This window comes from Bombus vancouverensis, chromosome 12, assembly GCF_051014615.1.
Source record: "Bombus vancouverensis nearcticus chromosome 12, iyBomVanc1_principal, whole genome shotgun sequence".
NCBI classification, from domain to species: domain Eukaryota; kingdom Metazoa; phylum Arthropoda; class Insecta; order Hymenoptera; family Apidae; genus Bombus; species Bombus vancouverensis.
In genome coordinates this window covers 8,592,852-8,610,385 of record NC_134922.1, presented here as the reverse complement: position 1 = coordinate 8,610,385, position 17,534 = coordinate 8,592,852, and the positions used below count along the sequence as shown (strand labels likewise).

At 29.6% G+C, this 17,534-nt stretch overlaps 7 protein-coding genes across 13 annotated transcripts; 5 read left to right on the top strand and 2 right to left on the bottom strand.

Annotated features, from left to right (window-relative positions):
- Nucleotides 1–103: 103 nt before the first annotated feature.
- Nucleotides 104–1,587, bottom strand: LOC117155361 (putative dimethyladenosine transferase). Its single transcript, XM_033331261.2, has 5 exons — nt 1,377–1,587; nt 940–1,306; nt 486–831; nt 297–403; nt 104–226 (listed from the first exon to the last, which is right to left on the bottom strand). Exons 1-5 carry the CDS (start codon nt 1,432–1,434, stop codon nt 184–186), a joined length of 921 nt encoding a protein of 306 aa, XP_033187152.1. The 5' UTR covers nt 1,435–1,587; the 3' UTR covers nt 104–183.
- A 36-nt stretch (nt 1,588–1,623) lies between these two features.
- RASSF8 (ras association domain-containing protein 8) lies at nt 1,624–5,846 on the top strand. Of its 5 annotated transcripts, none has more exons than XM_033331250.2 (10): nt 1,624–1,746; nt 2,069–2,195; nt 2,323–2,433; nt 2,513–2,809; nt 2,891–3,250; nt 3,424–3,585; nt 3,677–3,793; nt 4,385–4,524; nt 4,591–4,898; nt 4,964–5,846. In XM_033331250.2, the coding sequence occupies exons 2-10, from the start codon at nt 2,124–2,126 to the stop codon at nt 5,062–5,064; spliced, it is 1,668 nt and encodes a 555-aa protein (XP_033187141.1). In that variant the 5' UTR covers nt 1,624–1,746; nt 2,069–2,123; the 3' UTR covers nt 5,065–5,846. The 5 variants fall into 5 exon arrangements, with proteins under 5 accessions (XP_033187141.1, XP_076479498.1, XP_033187142.1 ...); XM_076623383.1 differs by having other exon boundaries at nt 1,733–1,856; XM_033331251.2 differs by having other exon boundaries at nt 1,733–1,890.
- A 419-nt stretch (nt 5,847–6,265) lies between these two features.
- RfC38 (replication factor C subunit RfC38) lies at nt 6,266–7,994 on the top strand. Its single transcript, XM_033331258.2, has 5 exons — nt 6,266–6,592; nt 6,741–6,878; nt 6,938–7,103; nt 7,182–7,500; nt 7,584–7,994. Exons 1-5 carry the CDS (start codon nt 6,506–6,508, stop codon nt 7,939–7,941), a joined length of 1,068 nt encoding a protein of 355 aa, XP_033187149.1. The 5' UTR covers nt 6,266–6,505; the 3' UTR covers nt 7,942–7,994.
- LOC117155362 (succinate dehydrogenase cytochrome b560 subunit, mitochondrial) lies at nt 7,925–9,158 on the bottom strand. Its single transcript, XM_033331262.2, has 5 exons — nt 9,006–9,158; nt 8,870–8,926; nt 8,583–8,782; nt 8,362–8,504; nt 7,925–8,278 (listed from the first exon to the last, which is right to left on the bottom strand). The coding sequence occupies exons 1-5, from the start codon at nt 9,029–9,031 to the stop codon at nt 8,174–8,176; spliced, it is 531 nt and encodes a 176-aa protein (XP_033187153.1). The 5' UTR covers nt 9,032–9,158; the 3' UTR covers nt 7,925–8,173.
- Nucleotides 9,159–9,308: 150 nt separating this feature from the next.
- Phb2 (prohibitin 2) lies at nt 9,309–12,825 on the top strand. Its single transcript, XM_033331260.2, has 7 exons — nt 9,309–9,520; nt 9,653–9,814; nt 10,006–10,268; nt 10,348–10,665; nt 10,747–10,824; nt 10,899–10,995; nt 11,210–12,825. The coding sequence occupies exons 2-7, from the start codon at nt 9,706–9,708 to the stop codon at nt 11,404–11,406; spliced, it is 1,062 nt and encodes a 353-aa protein (XP_033187151.1). The 5' UTR covers nt 9,309–9,520; nt 9,653–9,705; the 3' UTR covers nt 11,407–12,825.
- AspRS (aspartyl-tRNA synthetase) lies at nt 12,339–15,529 on the top strand. Of its 2 annotated transcripts, none has more exons than XM_033331099.2 (12): nt 12,339–12,439; nt 12,972–13,009; nt 13,087–13,171; nt 13,268–13,451; nt 13,523–13,625; nt 13,691–14,012; nt 14,092–14,263; nt 14,341–14,488; nt 14,564–14,753; nt 14,822–14,902; nt 14,976–15,087; nt 15,153–15,529. In XM_033331099.2, exons 2-12 carry the CDS (start codon nt 12,972–12,974, stop codon nt 15,314–15,316), a joined length of 1,599 nt encoding a protein of 532 aa, XP_033186990.1. In that variant the 5' UTR covers nt 12,339–12,439; the 3' UTR covers nt 15,317–15,529. The 2 variants fall into 2 exon arrangements, with proteins under 2 accessions (XP_033186990.1, XP_033186989.1); XM_033331098.2 differs by lacking the exon at nt 12,339–12,439 and adding an exon at nt 12,683–12,822.
- A 282-nt stretch (nt 15,530–15,811) lies between these two features.
- Nucleotides 15,812–17,506, top strand: Pbp45 (proximal sequence element A Pbp45). 2 transcript variants are annotated; one of them, XM_076623295.1, is made up of 5 exons: nt 15,812–16,154; nt 16,294–16,591; nt 16,676–17,016; nt 17,092–17,256; nt 17,365–17,506. In XM_076623295.1, exons 1-4 carry the CDS (start codon nt 16,012–16,014, stop codon nt 17,213–17,215), a joined length of 906 nt encoding a protein of 301 aa, XP_076479410.1. In that variant the 5' UTR covers nt 15,812–16,011; the 3' UTR covers nt 17,216–17,256; nt 17,365–17,506. The 2 variants fall into 2 exon arrangements, with proteins under 2 accessions (XP_076479410.1, XP_033186641.1); XM_033330750.2 differs by having other exon boundaries at nt 15,813–16,154; nt 17,092–17,506.
- Nucleotides 17,507–17,534: the final 28 nt, after the last annotated feature.

Sequence of the window (17,534 nt, the reverse complement as noted above, 5' to 3'; positions counted from 1 at the left end):
ATGAATCATAAAGTAATTAGTTTATAACAGATAATATTGTTTCCTCTTTTTTTTTTTAAAGTAATGTTCTGAGGTATAAAATGTGAGAGAATGAAAATAATACTTTTAAATTATTCAAAAAACTGTATTTTCCTTACATTTTCTCAAAACAACACATTTTCTTTACATTAATCAAATTTTGATTTATGTAAAATGCACTCCTTGCACGTTAAACGCATGTAGAAGGCTAAAAATTTTAATATAAAATTAATCTTACAGTTATGATTATTAAAATAATTCATATAACATTTGTATACCTGATAAAATCATCTATATCCATAGTTCTTGCACGTTTATTTTCTGCATCTGCTATTTGTAAAATATCATTTATCATTTCCTTGATATTAAATCCCTCTGGAATTTCCTACATATCATAAAACAAGAAGTTTTGTAACATTTAAACTAATATTCTTATAATACTTATTGTAATACCTATCTTTGATTACCTTGTTATTCAAACTACAATGAAGCTTGTAATTTTTCTCCAACATTGTTAAGACTGTAGTTTGCTTAAATGCTGCTGAGAGAGTTTTATTTTTTCTGACAAATGCAATTCGTGTTAAACCATCCCATTCTTGGTAATTAATTGGAGGTGGTGGATTACGTGGTTCTATTCTAACTACATTTGACTCTACTTTTGGTGGTGGTCTAAAATTGTTTTTCCCTACTTTCATAAGCAAGTCCACTCGTGCTAACAACTGAGTATTTATACTTAAACGACAATATAATTTATCTCCTGGTTTAGCTACTAAACGTTCAGCAAACTCTCTTTGAAACATAAGTACGGCACATCTGCAGAAAATAATGTGCTAAGTCCATTTCTGCTTGTATTCCCTGTATGTTAAAAATTTATAATTTCTCAAATATCAATAAATAAATTTTTAAACAAACTGAACATACCTGAACAGTGGCCTATGTAAAAGTAATTTGAATACTAAAGGTGATGATATTTGATATGGTATATTGGCAACACATAAATCAAAAAATGGTAAGTCTGTTTTCAAGACATCGCCTATCATAATTTGTAATTTTGACTGATAAATTGTACCTTGCACACGTTTCTGTAACTCAGCTACCATTCGAACATCCAATTCACATGCTATTACTTTTTTAGCTTTGTCCAGTAATTTTACTGTCATATTACCAGTACCTGGACCTATTTCTAATACAACATCTGTTGGTCTAACTGCCGCTTTTTCAACCATACTTTGAATAACAAGCGGATTTTTTAGAATATGTTGTCCAATATTCGTATTGAATAAAATTCCTGGAAAATTAATGTATCATTAAAAATTAATCACTTCACAAGAAAAATACATATTATAGATATATCATACCCTGTTTTGCGACTTCTTTATGGGTACGAGTTGTTTTTTGCGTGCGTACTTTCGGCATTTTATTTATACTATATATTTCAAACTATATGCAAGTTATTATAAAAAAATTAATCATATAAAATTCACCACATGTCAACAATAAACACTGAACGAGGAAAGCCACATTCTTAATTAAAATAGATTGTAATATGAAAGGAATAACTCATTTCCCTATACGGAGGTTTTCAACTCCCTCTTGTGTGATGTAGTAAAATTAGAATTACGTGTACTACTGAATGTTTCTTATCAAATTTCTTTGATTATTTAGTATCAAATATTATGAATTGTATAATTTGAGGATATGTAAAAGAAATGCATTTGTCTGTTAAAGGTGCATATCGATTAATTATTGATTAAAAAAGCCTAATTTTCTAACAAAGTGGCCAAACTGCTAATGAACGTAGAGAAAAGCGTTTACCTATCTTCTGCATTAACATGGACGTAAATCTGTCATTTTGATAATTATATAGTTAAGGTTATAAGCAACGAATTATTGCAATATTATTTAAGTTTTATCAAGCATGTTTATTTAATGAAGCTTGATAATAATTATCAGTGAACGCATGTAATCATTGACTTTCTTATTGCGTGAAATATTCACTCTAATGATACGACGTAAATTTAAGTTTGACGGGTGGTCTATCCTTTTGCAGGAATAAAATTTTGCAATGCAAAGGCTTAATCTTGGGATTCTAAATTGGTGACGTTATGGAGCTAAAAGTATGGGTAGAAGGAATACAGCGTATTGTATGTGGTGTTACAGAAACCACTACATGTCAGGTTAGCAATGTTTATTTAAATATCACAATTGTGTTGGATGATGCAATATTTATAATTTTAAACACTGAATTCTATACTTTAATAATTTAATAGAAGCATAGTCTGTATAATAAAATGTAACTTTTAGGATGTAGTATATGCTCTTGCCCATGCAACGGGCCAAACAGGTAGATTTACTTTAATAGAAAGGTGGAGAACTAACGAGCGTCTTTTAGCTCCATATGAGAATCCTTTAAAGGTATTAATGCATTCAATTTTTAAATAATTAATTTATAACTTATATGGGTTTGTATAATAATATAATTCTTTTTAATAAGATTCTGATGAAATGGGGAGAATATTCTTCAGAAGTCCAATTGATATTAAGACGTTCTACCCCAGAAAATAATAAGGCTTCTAGTTCATTAGGAACTCGTTTAAACCATGGTACACGATCAAATGGTGTGATGAGTTCTGCCTCAGAACATAATAGTGCACAAGATGATGTTAAAAATACCACAACCCCAAATTCCGAATTTGATGACTTACAAGGATGTCTTGATAGAAATCGTGACATCAGAAAATCATTAACGTTTGGAGGATTACATGGACATGTTATGGAAAATAATACAGAAGTAAATAATATTTAAGTTATTTGTGCATTCTCATAACTAATTGTGTATAATATCTTTTCATATTTTACATTTATATTTTAGATTCCGATGGAAAATGTTGCCATAGTTCAACCTACGTTGCATTTAAAAAATAAGGAATTGAATATAAGAAAAAATATGCAAAAACCAGCTCAGTCTCCTACCCGTGCTAGTAGCAGTGAAAGTAACACACATTTATCACAAAAGAAAGTGCGTGAAGTTCCCCCATATAGGGATCCTCCAGGTCCAGCTTCACCACCTTTAAGAACTTTACCCCCATACAGAGATCCTCCACCACCTAATTTAAATAGTCCTGGAAGATCACAGTTTCAATCTAGTACAAATATTGGAAGTCCTCATGTTCATAAAGAAGATCAACCATCTTCCAGTAATTCTGTCAAACTAAAGAGAAATCTTATTCAGGTTCTACAGACAAGATATTTTTTAAATATATACACAAATATAGATAGCTAGTTCAATACATTGGTATACATAGATATAGATAGCTAGATCAATATGTTGGTGTAGACATAATATCATGATAACAATAATATAGTTACTGCAATTAATGCTGTTAATCTTTCTTGTATGCTTAGGAATTTCAAGAAACAAAAGGACAAGCTCAATCTGTGAACCAATTATCTGGTCAAACTCAAAATATGGTTACAGTTGCTTACACTCAACGCTATGTTGAACTTATTAGACTAGTCAATAAACAACGTGATACTATTAATGCACAGCAAGCGGATCTTACTAAAGTACGAATTACGTAATTATATATTTAGTTATATTTTTAATAATTCAATCGTGACAAAATTTGTAAACATATATTTCATAATTTATCTTCAGTTTGATGCTGAAATATTGTATTGGGAAACTAAAAATAGAGAACAAATGCATCAGATGGATTTCATTTCTCAGGAAGTAAATCGCATGGAAACTACAGGACGTCTTATTGAAGAACAGGTATTTCATACAATATGACAATACTTTGTATAATTATCATGATTGTAATAGTGTTTGTTTTTATTATTTTATTTTTATTTTATTTTATTATTGCTTAGTCCGTTCCTTTCGGCTTTGGATGAGCTTTCGGTTTTACATCTCTTTTACCTATTCCGCTTCTTATATATCTACCTCCCCTTTTATCCACTCTATTATATTGCACTCCCTTAATTATTCTGTCTCTAAAACTATGGCAACTTTTGAGCTTTTGCCTCCTTGCTGTACTTCCTTATTGTCATTCCTCCCCGTCTTGTATTGCCCTTCTCTTCTCTATTATTGCTTTTAGTTCTGTTAGTCCTTCTCCAGTCTCATTTAGTATTTTTTCCGTGTCCTTTGGTCCTTCCGTTATTTCGCATTCTTCTATTACATGTCTCAGGTCTTCTTCTTTCCTTCTACATAATCTGCATCTTTTTTCTCCCTCTTCTTTCCAGTATCCCTTGCTTTGGTCTCGTTTCCACATCTGAATCTTGCTAATATTTTTCTGTCCTTTCATTTCATCCTCCCTTCTAAGTATTTTGGTAACTCTTCTTGTAATAGTGTTTGTTTTTATAGTTAAAAGAACTAGCACATGTCGAAGAAGAAAGTGAAATAGTTAGACAACAAGAAAAGACATTAAAATCAGAAATTACTTTACTGAGATCAAAACTTGCGAATTGTGAAACAGAATTACTTCAGTGCAAAAATAAAATTAGGTAAAAGATTATAAGCTTAACTTTTTTGATATAGCACAAAGTTAATTGTGTTCTTTTGCATTGCAGATTAGTTATGGAAGAACTTGCTATAGAACAACATAATATAAGTCGTGAAACAGATGAAAGACAAATAATGGAACGTAAAATCATTACTGAAGTCGAACATCTTCAAAATGAAGTAGAACAAGCTAAACGTTCTGCTGAATTAGCTTCCCAATGTGCGGAAACATTAAAATTGGAAGTAGTAAGTTTAGAGTCAGCAATTGTTGAGAAAAAATTACAAGTAGAACGATTAGTAGCGGATATGAAAGAAGCTAATTTACAAAGTCTTGCTGTTGCTTGTCAAGATGAACAAGTCAAATCATTATTTGAAGGTATTTGTGACTTAAATTAAAATATAACTGAAAATGTTAATTAATTTATCGATTTCTACATATAGGTACCCATAAACCTGGTAGTACGCGTAAAATGATAGGTTCACCAAGACAATTGGAGACTGCGGTACCTACGAGTAAAAATCCACATGGTGTTTGGGTATAAACATATATTATTCGATATGCTTTAAGATATCGAACGTAATATTTTTTATTTTTAATACAGTAAACAATTAAATATTTCATGTAGGGTTACATGTGCAGTTTGCACCTCTAGTAAAATCAATGTAAGTGAACAAGATATTTTACTTTCGTACTGTTTATGTATACACTAATTATTTTTATCTACTGGCCATATAATTTTGAACAAGCTTAAGTAATAAGTATAAGTCATATTAATAGTCTTAAACATTATTTGTATATATCCAAGACAAAAGAAAAAATATTGGACAATACATTTATCCAAAGTGTCACAATTATAAATCATGCGACCTGCTTGCATGATATAATTTAAGTAAATGTACTTATAAATTGTTGCAAATTTCATGGAATTATTACTTGAGATAAGATTATATATTTTCTATAATCAAAATGATTCTGTGAATTAATAGCATTTACATATTGGTGCACTATACAATATTAATTTAATTTGCACTTAAAATATTAATGTAGTACACATATGTTGTGTATCTTGTACATATCCTTGAAAGCATGTGATAATGAAATCTGAAATATTCTACCCTATCTTCTGTTGAAGTAAGCTAATTTACTTCAACTTTATTTCTAAACATTTAAGAATCTACTATTCAAATCTCATTTCAAAATTGAGTTCATTCTATTTTATCAACCAAACTTAACCTTATATAAAAAATCTGATTGTGTTTGATTGTGTTTGATTGTATGTGATTGTAGTTTTAAATGAAAAATTCACTTCATTTTACATGACAACAGTCTTCGTTGATTTATATGTGCATATAAATTATATTATTAGTGCATATCATAGCATCTTCACACTGCCATTATTAGTAATGATCTTTTAAATATGATACTATGATTAAGTTTACTTCGTATGTAATTTCACTTTTACAAAATCTACATACTCTTGGAGTATGTAATTATTTCATTGTCGATAATACTTATCTGTTTTTTACAATGTGTCTACCAAAGTGTGTTAATTTTTTATTAGAAATAAACATATATTGTATAATAAAATATACAAATAAAAGATAAAATTTAATTAAAAGTTGAAATGGAATTGTTTATTACTCCATTTAGATCTATTGATCTAATTTTACAAAAATACATCTAATGTATATACTCTAATTATAGGGTCGTAAGAAGAGTAAAACAATAGCTCACAGTTTCGCGCGCTTTTTAATTCGTTACTTCATAGCGTCATAGAAGCAATATGTACCGGGATCATTTAATCCTTTGTTTAGAATTATACACATATACATAAGTAAAAGAAAAAAATTACTGATAATTAATCAAGTAAATGTTCGAAATGTGTTTATACTTTTAATATAATATTTAATAATCATTTATTACGTCTTCAATTAAGTGGAATTCAAATAACAACACTTGTTTTCTACATTCTTCAAGCAAATATGAGTCTCTGGGTAGATAAATATCGCCCAACAGTACTTGGAAAATTGGATTATCATAAAGAACAAGCAGAATATTTAAAAAACATGGTAATATTGCCTTAAAATATAATTAAAGTATGTTCAGTAAATAGTAAGTTAGAAAATAGGTTATACTGGAAGTTACATGACGTTATTTATTTTATTTGTAATATCATTAAATATAAATGAATTCAAATGACTTATACTATAATTTTAGATACAAAAAGGAGATTTTCCACATTTATTAGTTTATGGACCATCAGGGGCAGGAAAAAAGACCCGTATAATGTGTATCATAAGAGAATTATATGGAAGTGGTGTTGACAGATTAAGAATGGAAACTATGACATTTGAAGTAAGGTATATTTTTATATATTTAGTTTGATTCTGAAAATGATAACTTTATGATTTCAGACACCTTCCAAGAAGAAGCTAGAGATAACAACAATAAGTAGCAACTATCACATTGAAGTAAACCCAAGCGATGTTGGTATACATGATAGGATAGTAGTGATGGACTTGGTAAAAACAACAGCTCAAACTCATCAAATAGATCCCAGTGGACAAAAAGAATTTAAAGGTAAATTTTCAAGTTTTATTTAACAATTGATCATTATTTAATTTTATGCATTCTTTAATAACCATAATTTTTTATTAGTGGTATTACTGACTAATGTGGATCAACTTACAAAAGAGGCACAACATGCTCTTCGAAGAACAATGGAGAAATATGTCACTACATGTAGGCTAATACTTTGTGCAAATTCAACATCTCGTGTTCTGCCAGCTATCAGATCACGATGTTTGGGGATTAGAGTTCCAGCACCATCAACATCAGATATAAAAGATATTTTGCATTCAATTTGTAAACGCGAAGGTTTAACTTTACCAGATGAACTGGCTACAAGATTGGCTGAATGTAGTGGCAGAAATCTCCGACGAGCGATATTAATGCTTGAAGCTTGTAAAGTTGAGCAGTAAGTATATTCATCCATCAATAAATTTGTTTTGATACATTTAACTAAAACAGTATATCACTTTATTCACTTTTTATTTTTAGATATCCATTTACTGCAGACCAAAGTATTACAGAACCAGATTGGCAAGTGTATATTCGTAATACAGCAAATATGATGGTCAGTGAACAGAATCCAAAGAAGCTTCTTACAATAAGAAACAGGCTCTATGAATTATTAACACATGCTATACCATGTGATTTAATATTTAAGGGTCTTTTACAAGAATGTATAAAAAATTGTGATCTTCAGCTAAAAATTGAAATTGCAACAGTTGCAGCAGAATATGAACATAGAATGCACAGAGGATCAAAACCAATTTTCCATTTAGAAGCATTTGTCGCACGATTTATGGCAATTTACAAAAAATTTATCGATTCATCTCTTGAAGGTTTTGTGTGATATATTTATTCACATATTTGCATATATTAAAATATAATTTTTAAATCAGTTCATACATTCGTAAATTATTTTGTATTTACTATTATAAATTAATTACTAATAATGTCTACTTTTGGTTTTTGTCATAAATTAGATATAATTTCGAAAGTACAAGATGGAACACATTAATCTAACAGTACAATTAATTTTCGATAGAAATTACATCACAATGTGACAATATAATTATTTAAATTTACATTGCAGCAAGAGCAATAGCAGAAATTGTTGATAATGCAATTACCGCATAACCAGTACAATACACTTCCTTAATTGAAAGAAACATTCCTAAATCCCAAGCCTATAAACAAGATTTTATTAGTAACAAAAAATATTAATTAAAAACATATATAAATCCAATAGTTTTTAAGAAACTTTAACTACCAAGTGACGAAATCCATTAAATACATGATACGTAGCAGGTAAAGCAAGCAAAGTTTTTCCCGTGAAAAGAACAGGTGCAGACAAACCTAAATTTGTAATGATTTCTATGAGGCAAGGAATACCACCTGGGATAAGTAATGTTCCTGCAATTACAACAAAAATTATTTGTTTACAGATTTTTATTTCTAGCTTTATTCTGCAGAGATAAATAATAATTTTACCTATACCAAGCAGCATGGCATAACTTGATAATATCATGCCTGTTGTACGATGTGTAATTGAAAGAAAAGCTGTTAATTGAATTTGGTAAATGGACAAATGTGGTGACATGGGTCTCTTAAGGCGCATGTTTTTCTCATCATGAGTTTCGCAAATTGTACTTCCCGTGAACAGTGGTTTAGATATGGCAACATTTCGTGAGCTAGAAAATTACTTTCATAATTTCATTTATAAAAAGCATAAATGACATTTAAATAGAGCGAAGGTTACACATTATATAATAAGTTACCTGGAGGTATATACATTCCGGAAAGTACAAGAATTGATGCTTCGCCGGCAAAGCAATCTAAACAAAAACAATTTTTAACATTAGTCTTATTAAATACAACAAAATTTGTTAAAAAAGTTCAGCGACAGTTCACTACCTCATATAACACAGCGCCATGTTCATGTGACTATATTCGTAATTCTAAATTCTAAACGTACATACATAGATGTTGAAGTATAGAACAGAGATATAAATTATGTGTCTTTTTATAGTATTTATTCTGACTATTTGGCTTAGACAAAATTGCGTAATATAAGTAATTCGATTAGATAAAAGTTAAAAGAATTATCTCATATTGGGACATATGATTTCTATAGTCTGTCTAACAAGACGAGATAGTAAACGTAAACAAAATTTGATTGCTGCGATTATAACTATTGCTGACTAGTGTTAGTCTAGTCAGCAATTATAGATTATATATGTCTTTCATACCGATATTATTTTTTACTTATTATTAAGTAAATTATTTTATTGATGAGACAGTAGAGAAGACTAGAAAATTTCATGTTTTATCTATTGCAATAAACGAAAATATTCTTCGTCATCGTCACTTGAAAATAAGGCTTCATAGGGGACAAATCATATGCATATAGTATAGCCACCTTATGGTTTGTAAGTATGTAAGCTTTCTGTGATATCGTCCTTTACTGTGAATCCCGGCTCGTGCCTAGCGTTTCTCAAAGATCGTTATTGCATTTTTGATCTCGAAGTACAATATATTTGTTAGAAATTATTAATTTTTAGGTCATCGTGAGAAAATATAGACATAATTGCAGTAAATAATATTATACAATAAAATGAACGAATTTAAATTGCCTAAAGCTCCTAATGGTATAGGAATTGCCGCTTCATGCCTTGCAGCGGTCGGTATGACGGGTTATGGCTTTTGGAAATCTATGTATACAGGTTTGGTTTACGTAATTTACTAAAGAAAGAAGAAAAAATGAATATTTATATATTATAAGTAATATAAACAAATTATTATCGATATGTATATATATATAATTTGATAAAAAAACTAATGAAAAAAATAAAATTCAAAGCAAAAAACATTTGCTTTTAAACATTTGTAGTTATATGATTATGTCTTATTTCAGTGGAAGCTGGTCATAGAGCAATTATATTCTCTCGTTTGGGAGGAATTCAACAAGATATATTAACCGAAGGTCTTCATTTTCGTATTCCATGGTTTCATTGGCCAATTATTTACGACATTAGAAGTAGGCCTAGGAAATTATCTTCCCCTACAGGCTCCAAAGATTTACAAATGGTCAATATTTCTCTTCGTGTGCTGTCTCGTCCTGATGCAACTATGTTACCAGCAATGTATCGTCATTTAGGTCTTGATTATGATGAGAAGGTTGGTGTAAAATATCAAAATATTTTCATATTAAAATTTCAATAAAATTGTTATTGAAATATAATCGTTTGTGTTTTAGGTTTTGCCAAGTATTTGTAATGAAGTATTAAAATCAGTTGTAGCAAAGTTTAATGCATCTCAGCTAATTACGCAGAGACAACAGGTTTCAAATTTAGTAAGAAAAGAATTAACTGAACGTGCTAAAGATTTTAATATTGTCTTAGATGATGTGTCAATAACTGAATTAAGTTTTGGTAAAGAATATACAGCTGCTGTAGAATCTAAGCAAGTTGCTCAACAGGAGGCGCAAAGAGCTGCGTTCTTTGTAGAAAAAGCAAAACAGGAGAAACAACAAAAAATTGTTCAAGCAGAGGGTGAAGCAGAAGCTGCCAAAATGATATCCTTTAAAAAACAATATAAATAATTATAATGTTGCATATATTCTTTCTGAATGGAAATATCCTTAACTCCAGTGTACCTTGGCTTGGCTCTTAGTCAAAACCCAGGTTATTTAAAATTACGAAAAATCCGTGCAGCACAAAACATTTCTCGCACGGTAATTATAGAAAAATTCTGTTCTTTGTAATGAATTATCGAAAAATTATATGATAAACGTAATTTTTGTTTTAGATTGCTAATTCTCCCAATCGTTTGTATCTTAGTGGTAATGGCTTGATGCTAAATATTCAAGATCCATCATTTGATGATTCATCAGACAAATTGAAAAGTAAGAAATAAAGACGGCAAAATATTTTTTCATACCTATCATATGTAATATGATCTTCAACGTTATATATGTAGATAACAAAAGAAATTATTAAAAAGATTCATTAGATGATTGTAGATATAAAAATGCCACTGCACCTATTTCTTGTTATTTGTTTTAATATCCTGTGGTAAGGTGATGCTCGCTCGCAAATCTCGAGCTCCTGTTTTTTCAGGTAATAAAAGACTGGGCTTGGGAAACTGGAATGATGCTATGCAAAGTGCTGTGAAAACTTTAAAATCTGAGCAACAAGCAACAGTGAAAACCAATGAAAGGCCATTAATTAGAGATTCTGTACCAATATCTCCAGAAGAACAAGTATCTATTTTATTGGATTCTGCAGACGGTGGAGCAAAAATGATTGTTTCTTGAATTCGAACTTTTAATTCTATATTTAAAAAGAGATTGCGATGCGAGCTCATCTTCTCTAACATATTCCTCACCTAAATCTTGTTAATGTCATAGACTAGATAAAGATCTTTTTGTTTTACATTAAGGAATTTATATTTTAATAATCTTTTAACAAGACGTCTTTACAAATTATCGACATAAGAAAATAAAGTTAATTTACAGTTTGTCCCCTTATCCTTCTTTTATTCTTAGAAATACAAATCATTTGGCACTCGACAATCATGATCTTCGTCTGGACATTTATAATAAAAATTTTATGATATAATATTCTAATTAATCATTTATTTAAAAACGTGAATGTTGAATGAACAACGTTTCGGAATTATGTAATATCTTTGTATCCTTGTTACTTAAAACTTATCTTTAAAAAATGGTAAATTTCGGAACGCATTTGGGAGGTGCACTTCCGGCAAATTTTTTAATAAGTATATATGTATTTATTTTATTATTGTATTATTGCTTAGTCCGTGCCTTTCGGTTTTGGACGAACTTTCGATTTTACATCTCTTATACCTGTTTCGCTTCTTATATGTCTATCTCCCCTCTTATCCACTCTATTATATTGCACTCCCTTAATTATTCTATCTCTAAAAGCTAAAATTAAAAACTAAAAATTAACAACTAATGACTAAAAACTGTTGCAACTTTGGGCTTTTGCCTCCTTGCTGTGCTTCCTTCCTGTCGTTCCTTCCCGTCTTGTATTGCCCTTCTCCTCTCTGTTATTGCTTTTATTTCTGTTAAACCTTCTCCAGTATCATTTAGTGTTTTTCCTATGTCCTTTAGTCTTCTCGTTATTCCACATTCTTCTATTACATGTCTCAGGTCTTCTTCTTTCCTTCTACATAATCTGCATCTTTTTTCTCCCTCTTCTTTCCAGTATCCCTTGCTTTGGTCTCGTTTCCACATCTGAATCTTGCTAATATTTTTCTGTCCTTTCATTTCATCCTCCCTTCTAAGTATTTTGGTAACTCTTCTTTGGCGATATTTCTGTAATGTATGTTATATTTGGATTCCCTTTCTCTTCTGCTTCTCTCTTTCTTCTTTCTTCTAAAATTTGGTCTGCTGTCATCCTTTTGCTCTTCTCTTGCTTCTATCTGCGTCCCTCCATTTCTCACCTCTTCTAGTCCCTTTTTTCTCTTTCTTGCTCTTTTCCCTTCTTGGTCATTTCCTCAGTTTCTCTCTCTTTCCTTCATACACTCCATTACTAGTTTATGATTCTTGCTGCTCTTTTTAATGCTTTATCTTTGATTTCTATTAGCTTGCATATATATGTATTTAATGTAGTCAATGTAGATAACCTCTACTCGTATGTGATAAGAAAAGTATTGCCAATTTGTCATTAATTACGTGCTATTTTCAAGTTTGAATAAAATAAAGGTGCGTATTTTCAATTTAATAAATTTCAGGTTGTAATTTTAAGCAAACGTTTATTTTTACTCTTTCTATATCTATTCTATTTTTTCTTTATATAATATACTTAACCATATATTTTGTTAAACTAATATGGTATTGCATTACATTTGTAGATGAAAGAAGATAAACGTGCTAATCTAACTACAGAGAGGTAAGATAAATTATTATTTTTAAAAGACAGTTATTTCAAAATTATGTTTTTGAGTTTCTCTATTTCTCTTTCTTAAGCGATGAGCTTTCTAAGAAGGCTCTTAAGAAACAGCAAAGAGAAGCAGAAAAAGCAGCAAAGAAAGCTGAACGTAAAGCTCAGATTGTAAGTTAAATCATTACATATTTTAATAAAAAAAAATTATTTTCTAAAGTTTGATGTATAGGCTTTCAACAAAGCATTTTTGATTTATATATATAGCAAGCACAACAAGATGCAGTTCAAGAAGAGGATATATCAGTTGGGAAATATGGAGAAATAGGATTAATACAGAGTAAAGAAAAACACACAGAAAGGAAATTTACTGATGTTAAAAATTTGAATCCCAATTTAGAAAATCAGACTATATGGTTAAGAGGACGTTTACATACTAGTCGTGCTAAAGGTATATCATTTAAAAATAAAGCAAGAACATTTAATATTTATATAATCAAATTAAATATTTCTCCCTTATAGGTAAACAGTGTTTTATCGTTCTAAGACAGCAATCTTATACAATACAAGGTTTAGTTGCAGTCAATGAAAAAGTCAGCAAACAAATGATTAAATTTATATCCAAGTAAGTGGTGTAAATGAGTTAATAAAAATTAATGTTACTTTTTATTTTACAAAATTATTTTGTAGCATTACCAAAGAATCTATCGTGGATGTAGAAGCAGTTGTAAAATGTGTTCCTTCCAAAATTGAGTCATGTACTCAAAAAGATGTTGAAGTTCACATTGAAAAAGTTTTTGTAATAAGTGTTGCAAAACCACAATTGCCTTTACAAATTGAAGATGCTTCAAGACCTGTAGGGGAAACCGATGATAATGCTTTGAACATAAAAGTGAATCAAGATACTAGATTAGATAATAGAGTCTTGGATCTAAGGACTCCTGCTAATCAGGCTATATATAGAATAGAAGCAGGTGTCTGTAAATTATTCAGAGATATACTTACAAGTAAAGTAGGTTGTCAGAAAAGTAATAAATTTTACAAAATCATAAACAGCATATAGAATTTTATTCACACATTTTTGTTTATAGGGATTTGTTGAAATTCATACACCAAAAATTATATCTGCTGCAAGTGAAGGTGGTGCAAATGTATTCACAGTATCATATTTTAAAGGAAATGCTTATTTAGCACAGTCTCCACAACTTTACAAACAAATGGCAATAGCTGCTGACTTTGATAAAGTTTTTACAACAGGAGCAGGTAATGTTTAATTTAAAAAATTTAATTCTTTCATTTCGTTTTTTGGAAATACGTTATTATGTATGGGAATTTCTTAGTTTTTAGAGCTGAAGATTCAAATACTCATAGACATTTGACAGAATTCGTCGGTCTCGATTTAGAAATGGCATTTAAATACCATTATCATGAAGTAGTTGATACTATTGGACAGTTATTTGTAGAGATGTTTAAAGGTCTCCGTGACAAGTTAGTAAAGTTGACTAAAAGATGTAAAATACTTTTTCTGTAATTGTAAAATACTAATCTTATATTTAATTTCAGTTACGCTGCTGAAATCGAGGCTGTACGTCAGCAGTATAATGTCGAACCATTTAAATTTTTAGATCCGCCTTTGAAATTAGAATTTAAGGATGCTATTGAATTATTATCGGAAGCTGGTGTAACTTTGGGCGAAGAAGATGATTTATCTACGCCGGATGAAAAATTGTTAGGCAAACTTGTTAAAGCAAAAGTGGGTTTTTCTTTAAAATAGTATTTGTAGATATGAATCTACTTTTCTCAATATTGTCTTACTTCTAGTACGATACGGATTTTTACATCTTGGATAATTATCCATTGGCAGTAAGACCGTTTTATACCATGCCAGATCCAAATAATCCGGTAAGCTCTTAGAATACCCATTTTTAGAATAATGCGTTACAATAATACATTAAATATGTTACATTTATTATAGAAAGCATCAAATTCTTATGACATGTTCATGCGCGGTGAAGAAATTATGTCTGGTGCGCAACGTATTCATGATCCTGAACTTCTTACAGAACGTGCAAAGCATCATGAAATTGGTAGGAATATTTTATATTTTTATATGTTTGCAGTAATAATGTAACATATTTTTTTTTAATTGTAGACATAGAAAAGATAAGATCATATATTGATGCATTTAAATATGGTTGCCCTCCTCATGCTGGTGGTGGTATTGGATTGGAGCGTGTTGTTATGTTATATCTTGGCTTAGACAACATTAGAAAAGTCTCGATGTTCCCTCGTGATCCTAAACGTATTACGCCATAAAATTTCAACTTTAAAATAATTCGTGTAGGACATATATATTAATGTATAATGAATACATTTGTATCATTTGTAATTACTATATCATTGAAAAAAGACAATAAACAGACATTTTGAGTACGTTTTCAGTTAGGTATAATGTCTATAGTGATTTATAATATATCGTATATGTAAATTGTAATAATAATAAAAAAAAGTATTGCAATTTTCGCAATATATTGTGGTCAGTTAGTCATTATTTTTTTAAAACTCGTCTTATTTTCCTTTTTATGTCATTTTTTAAATAAACTGTCTATGAACATTCACAGGTGTTATACATATGTCACATGCAAATTATGATATATCTTGCGTCCTAATCACAATTCGGGGCCGAAATTGGTCATAAGTCATAGTGCAAGGGTGCGTACTATGTTAGTATTCATGCATGTATATATGTATATGGTATAGTATATGTATAATAGTGTATGCTTCACGAAGGCAGTTCCAAGAAATGGAGGGGATAGCAGCGGTCATAATGCACATCTTCCATCACACATAACTTGAAGTAATGCTGTATGTTGATGAAGTGTTTTCAAATGCAAACAAGTTGAAGTTCGTATCAAAGAAGGTTAAAATAATAATTTATAGTCTTTAAGAAAATATTCCTTTTATTGTCGTACTCATTAAATATAATAATAGCTGTGTTACCAAGATCTGAAATGGCATCAAACAAATCATTGTTTATGAACGGCTTCAAAGAAGATTGCGAACAATTAATTACTCGTTTTGAACGTGCAGATAACATTAGATTTGAAACTTTTTGCGATATCTGGAAAGCAATGAAGTTTTCACTGGTCTTTGCGTAAGTTGAGATTAAATCTCACTAAATTTAATTGTTATGGTTAATTTTGCCATAATCTTATTTCGAATATGCATTTGGAATCATTGAAGTAAATAATAAATTGTTTAAAATTGCATAAATCTTTTCTCTATATTTCTAGAGGCCGTCCATCCTTTTTGGAGCTATTAGAATTTTGCGAAGAAGCATTACATATATGTAAACAATTTATTCTTCTACCTCCTCGTTTTAAAGAACGTATTGGAGGATTATATCTTTTATATGGAATATACTTCAAAATGCCAATAGATCAATTTAGAATTAAAATTAAACTAGATGATTGGAAAAGTATTCTGGAACTTCATGCAGAAATAAAAGAAGCAGAACATTTAGATGCTAATTATATATTGTGTAAACTAATTGAAAGTAATGCATTTCATTTCTGTCTTTTTGATTCAGAGGTAAATTTGATGAAAACTCTTAAATATATATAAATAGTGCTTGTGAATTATATGTATATATCGTATATAATTTTGTATTTCTAGTATGGTATGGAAAAACCATATATTGTAAAGAATTCACAGTGTTTTAATCCATATTCTATATTGCCAACACTAAAAGATTTAAGTGACAAGAATCAAATATTGTCAAAAATTAATGAACTTAGTAAAGCTTATGAACAGAAGAAAGAAGCATCAAAATTAATAAATCTATCAGATGCTAGTTTAAAATTATTTAATTCAAATATAGCACAGGAAATCATTAATGATATTCAAGAGTTTGAAGAACAGAGAAGGGATCAACAGAAAAATACAATTGATTTTGAAAAACCATCTTGTTCTACTTTAAAAGGACAATCTTCAAATGAACATACAAAATTTCAATCGTATGTACATTTGTACAAATAATACACTTATTGTATATTTATTAAATTGTATTGTATCATGTTTCAATATTCTAGAAGAGGGCCTGTCAAACGCAAAATGCGACCATTAATTGATGGTATTGAACCTGAAAGTGAATCTGAAGAAGGTGAAGCATTAGAAAGTGATGATTCATATTCGGAGTTACCAATAGATTCATAACAGCAAAGAAAAAGATAAGAAGAAGTATACATCTTTCATATGTAAGTGTATTATTTTATAATAGTATGGAATACAGTACGCGCATGTTCATAATTTATGTAAAGCCATAACGACTAAATGATATTTGATAATTGTGTTTTATTGGGAAGTATACAAAATAAGTACAAGGAACAAGTCAGTGGAAATATCAATCATTCTAAATTTTAAGAAAACTTTTTGTAGAATATATTGTACTCTACCTTACTGTAACTGTGTTTTGCACAGACTTTAAGTAAAGACAATTCAATTAAATGGCTAAACGTCTTTAAAATGGATTAAA

What these genes read in the sequence shown, in the direction of transcription:
- LOC117155361 (XM_033331261.2), bottom strand. Translation starts at nt 1,434, where the DNA reads ATGCCGAAAGTACGCACGCAAAAAACAACTCGTACCCATAAAGAAGTC. An exon ending in TAAAGAAGTCGCAAAACAGG is followed by an intron (nt 1,307 to 1,376) that starts GTATGATATATC and finishes TTAATTTTCCAG; the next exon opens with GAATTTTATTCAATACGAAT. An exon ending in GATATAGATGATTTTATCAG is followed by an intron (nt 227 to 296) that starts GTATACAAATGT and finishes TAAAATTTTTAG; the next exon opens with CCTTCTACATGCGTTTAACG.
- RASSF8 (XM_033331250.2), top strand. Translation starts at nt 2,124, where the DNA reads ATGGAGCTAAAAGTATGGGTAGAAGGAATACAGCGTATTGTATGTGGT. An exon ending in TAAAGAGAAATCTTATTCAG is followed by an intron (nt 3,251 to 3,423) that starts GTTCTACAGACA and finishes TTGTATGCTTAG; the next exon opens with GAATTTCAAGAAACAAAAGG. An exon ending in AGCAAGCGGATCTTACTAAA is followed by an intron (nt 3,586 to 3,676) that starts GTACGAATTACG and finishes ATTTATCTTCAG; the next exon opens with TTTGATGCTGAAATATTGTA.
- RfC38 (XM_033331258.2), top strand. Translation starts at nt 6,506, where the DNA reads ATGAGTCTCTGGGTAGATAAATATCGCCCAACAGTACTTGGAAAATTG. An exon ending in TGGAAACTATGACATTTGAA is followed by an intron (nt 6,879 to 6,937) that starts GTAAGGTATATT and finishes TTATGATTTCAG; the next exon opens with ACACCTTCCAAGAAGAAGCT. An exon ending in GAAGCTTGTAAAGTTGAGCA is followed by an intron (nt 7,501 to 7,583) that starts GTAAGTATATTC and finishes TTTTATTTTTAG; the next exon opens with ATATCCATTTACTGCAGACC.
- LOC117155362 (XM_033331262.2), bottom strand. Translation starts at nt 9,031, where the DNA reads ATGAACATGGCGCTGTGTTATATGAG. An exon ending in ATGGCGCTGTGTTATATGAG is followed by an intron (nt 8,927 to 9,005) that starts GTAGTGAACTGT and finishes GTTTTTGTTTAG; the next exon opens with ATTGCTTTGCCGGCGAAGCA. An exon ending in CGGAATGTATATACCTCCAG is followed by an intron (nt 8,783 to 8,869) that starts GTAACTTATTAT and finishes GTAATTTTCTAG; the next exon opens with CTCACGAAATGTTGCCATAT.
- Phb2 (XM_033331260.2), top strand. Translation starts at nt 9,706, where the DNA reads ATGAACGAATTTAAATTGCCTAAAGCTCCTAATGGTATAGGAATTGCC. An exon ending in GTCTTGATTATGATGAGAAG is followed by an intron (nt 10,269 to 10,347) that starts GTTGGTGTAAAA and finishes TTTGTGTTTTAG; the next exon opens with GTTTTGCCAAGTATTTGTAA. An exon ending in CACAAAACATTTCTCGCACG is followed by an intron (nt 10,825 to 10,898) that starts GTAATTATAGAA and finishes TTTTTGTTTTAG; the next exon opens with ATTGCTAATTCTCCCAATCG.
- AspRS (XM_033331099.2), top strand. Translation starts at nt 12,972, where the DNA reads ATGAAAGAAGATAAACGTGCTAATCTAACTACAGAGAG. An exon ending in CTGAACGTAAAGCTCAGATT is followed by an intron (nt 13,172 to 13,267) that starts GTAAGTTAAATC and finishes TTATATATATAG; the next exon opens with CAAGCACAACAAGATGCAGT. An exon ending in TGCCAGATCCAAATAATCCG is followed by an intron (nt 14,903 to 14,975) that starts GTAAGCTCTTAG and finishes CATTTATTATAG; the next exon opens with AAAGCATCAAATTCTTATGA.
- Pbp45 (XM_076623295.1), top strand. Translation starts at nt 16,012, where the DNA reads ATGGCATCAAACAAATCATTGTTTATGAACGGCTTCAAAGAAGATTGC. An exon ending in TCTGTCTTTTTGATTCAGAG is followed by an intron (nt 16,592 to 16,675) that starts GTAAATTTGATG and finishes TTGTATTTCTAG; the next exon opens with TATGGTATGGAAAAACCATA. An exon ending in GAACATACAAAATTTCAATC is followed by an intron (nt 17,017 to 17,091) that starts GTATGTACATTT and finishes TCAATATTCTAG; the next exon opens with AAGAGGGCCTGTCAAACGCA.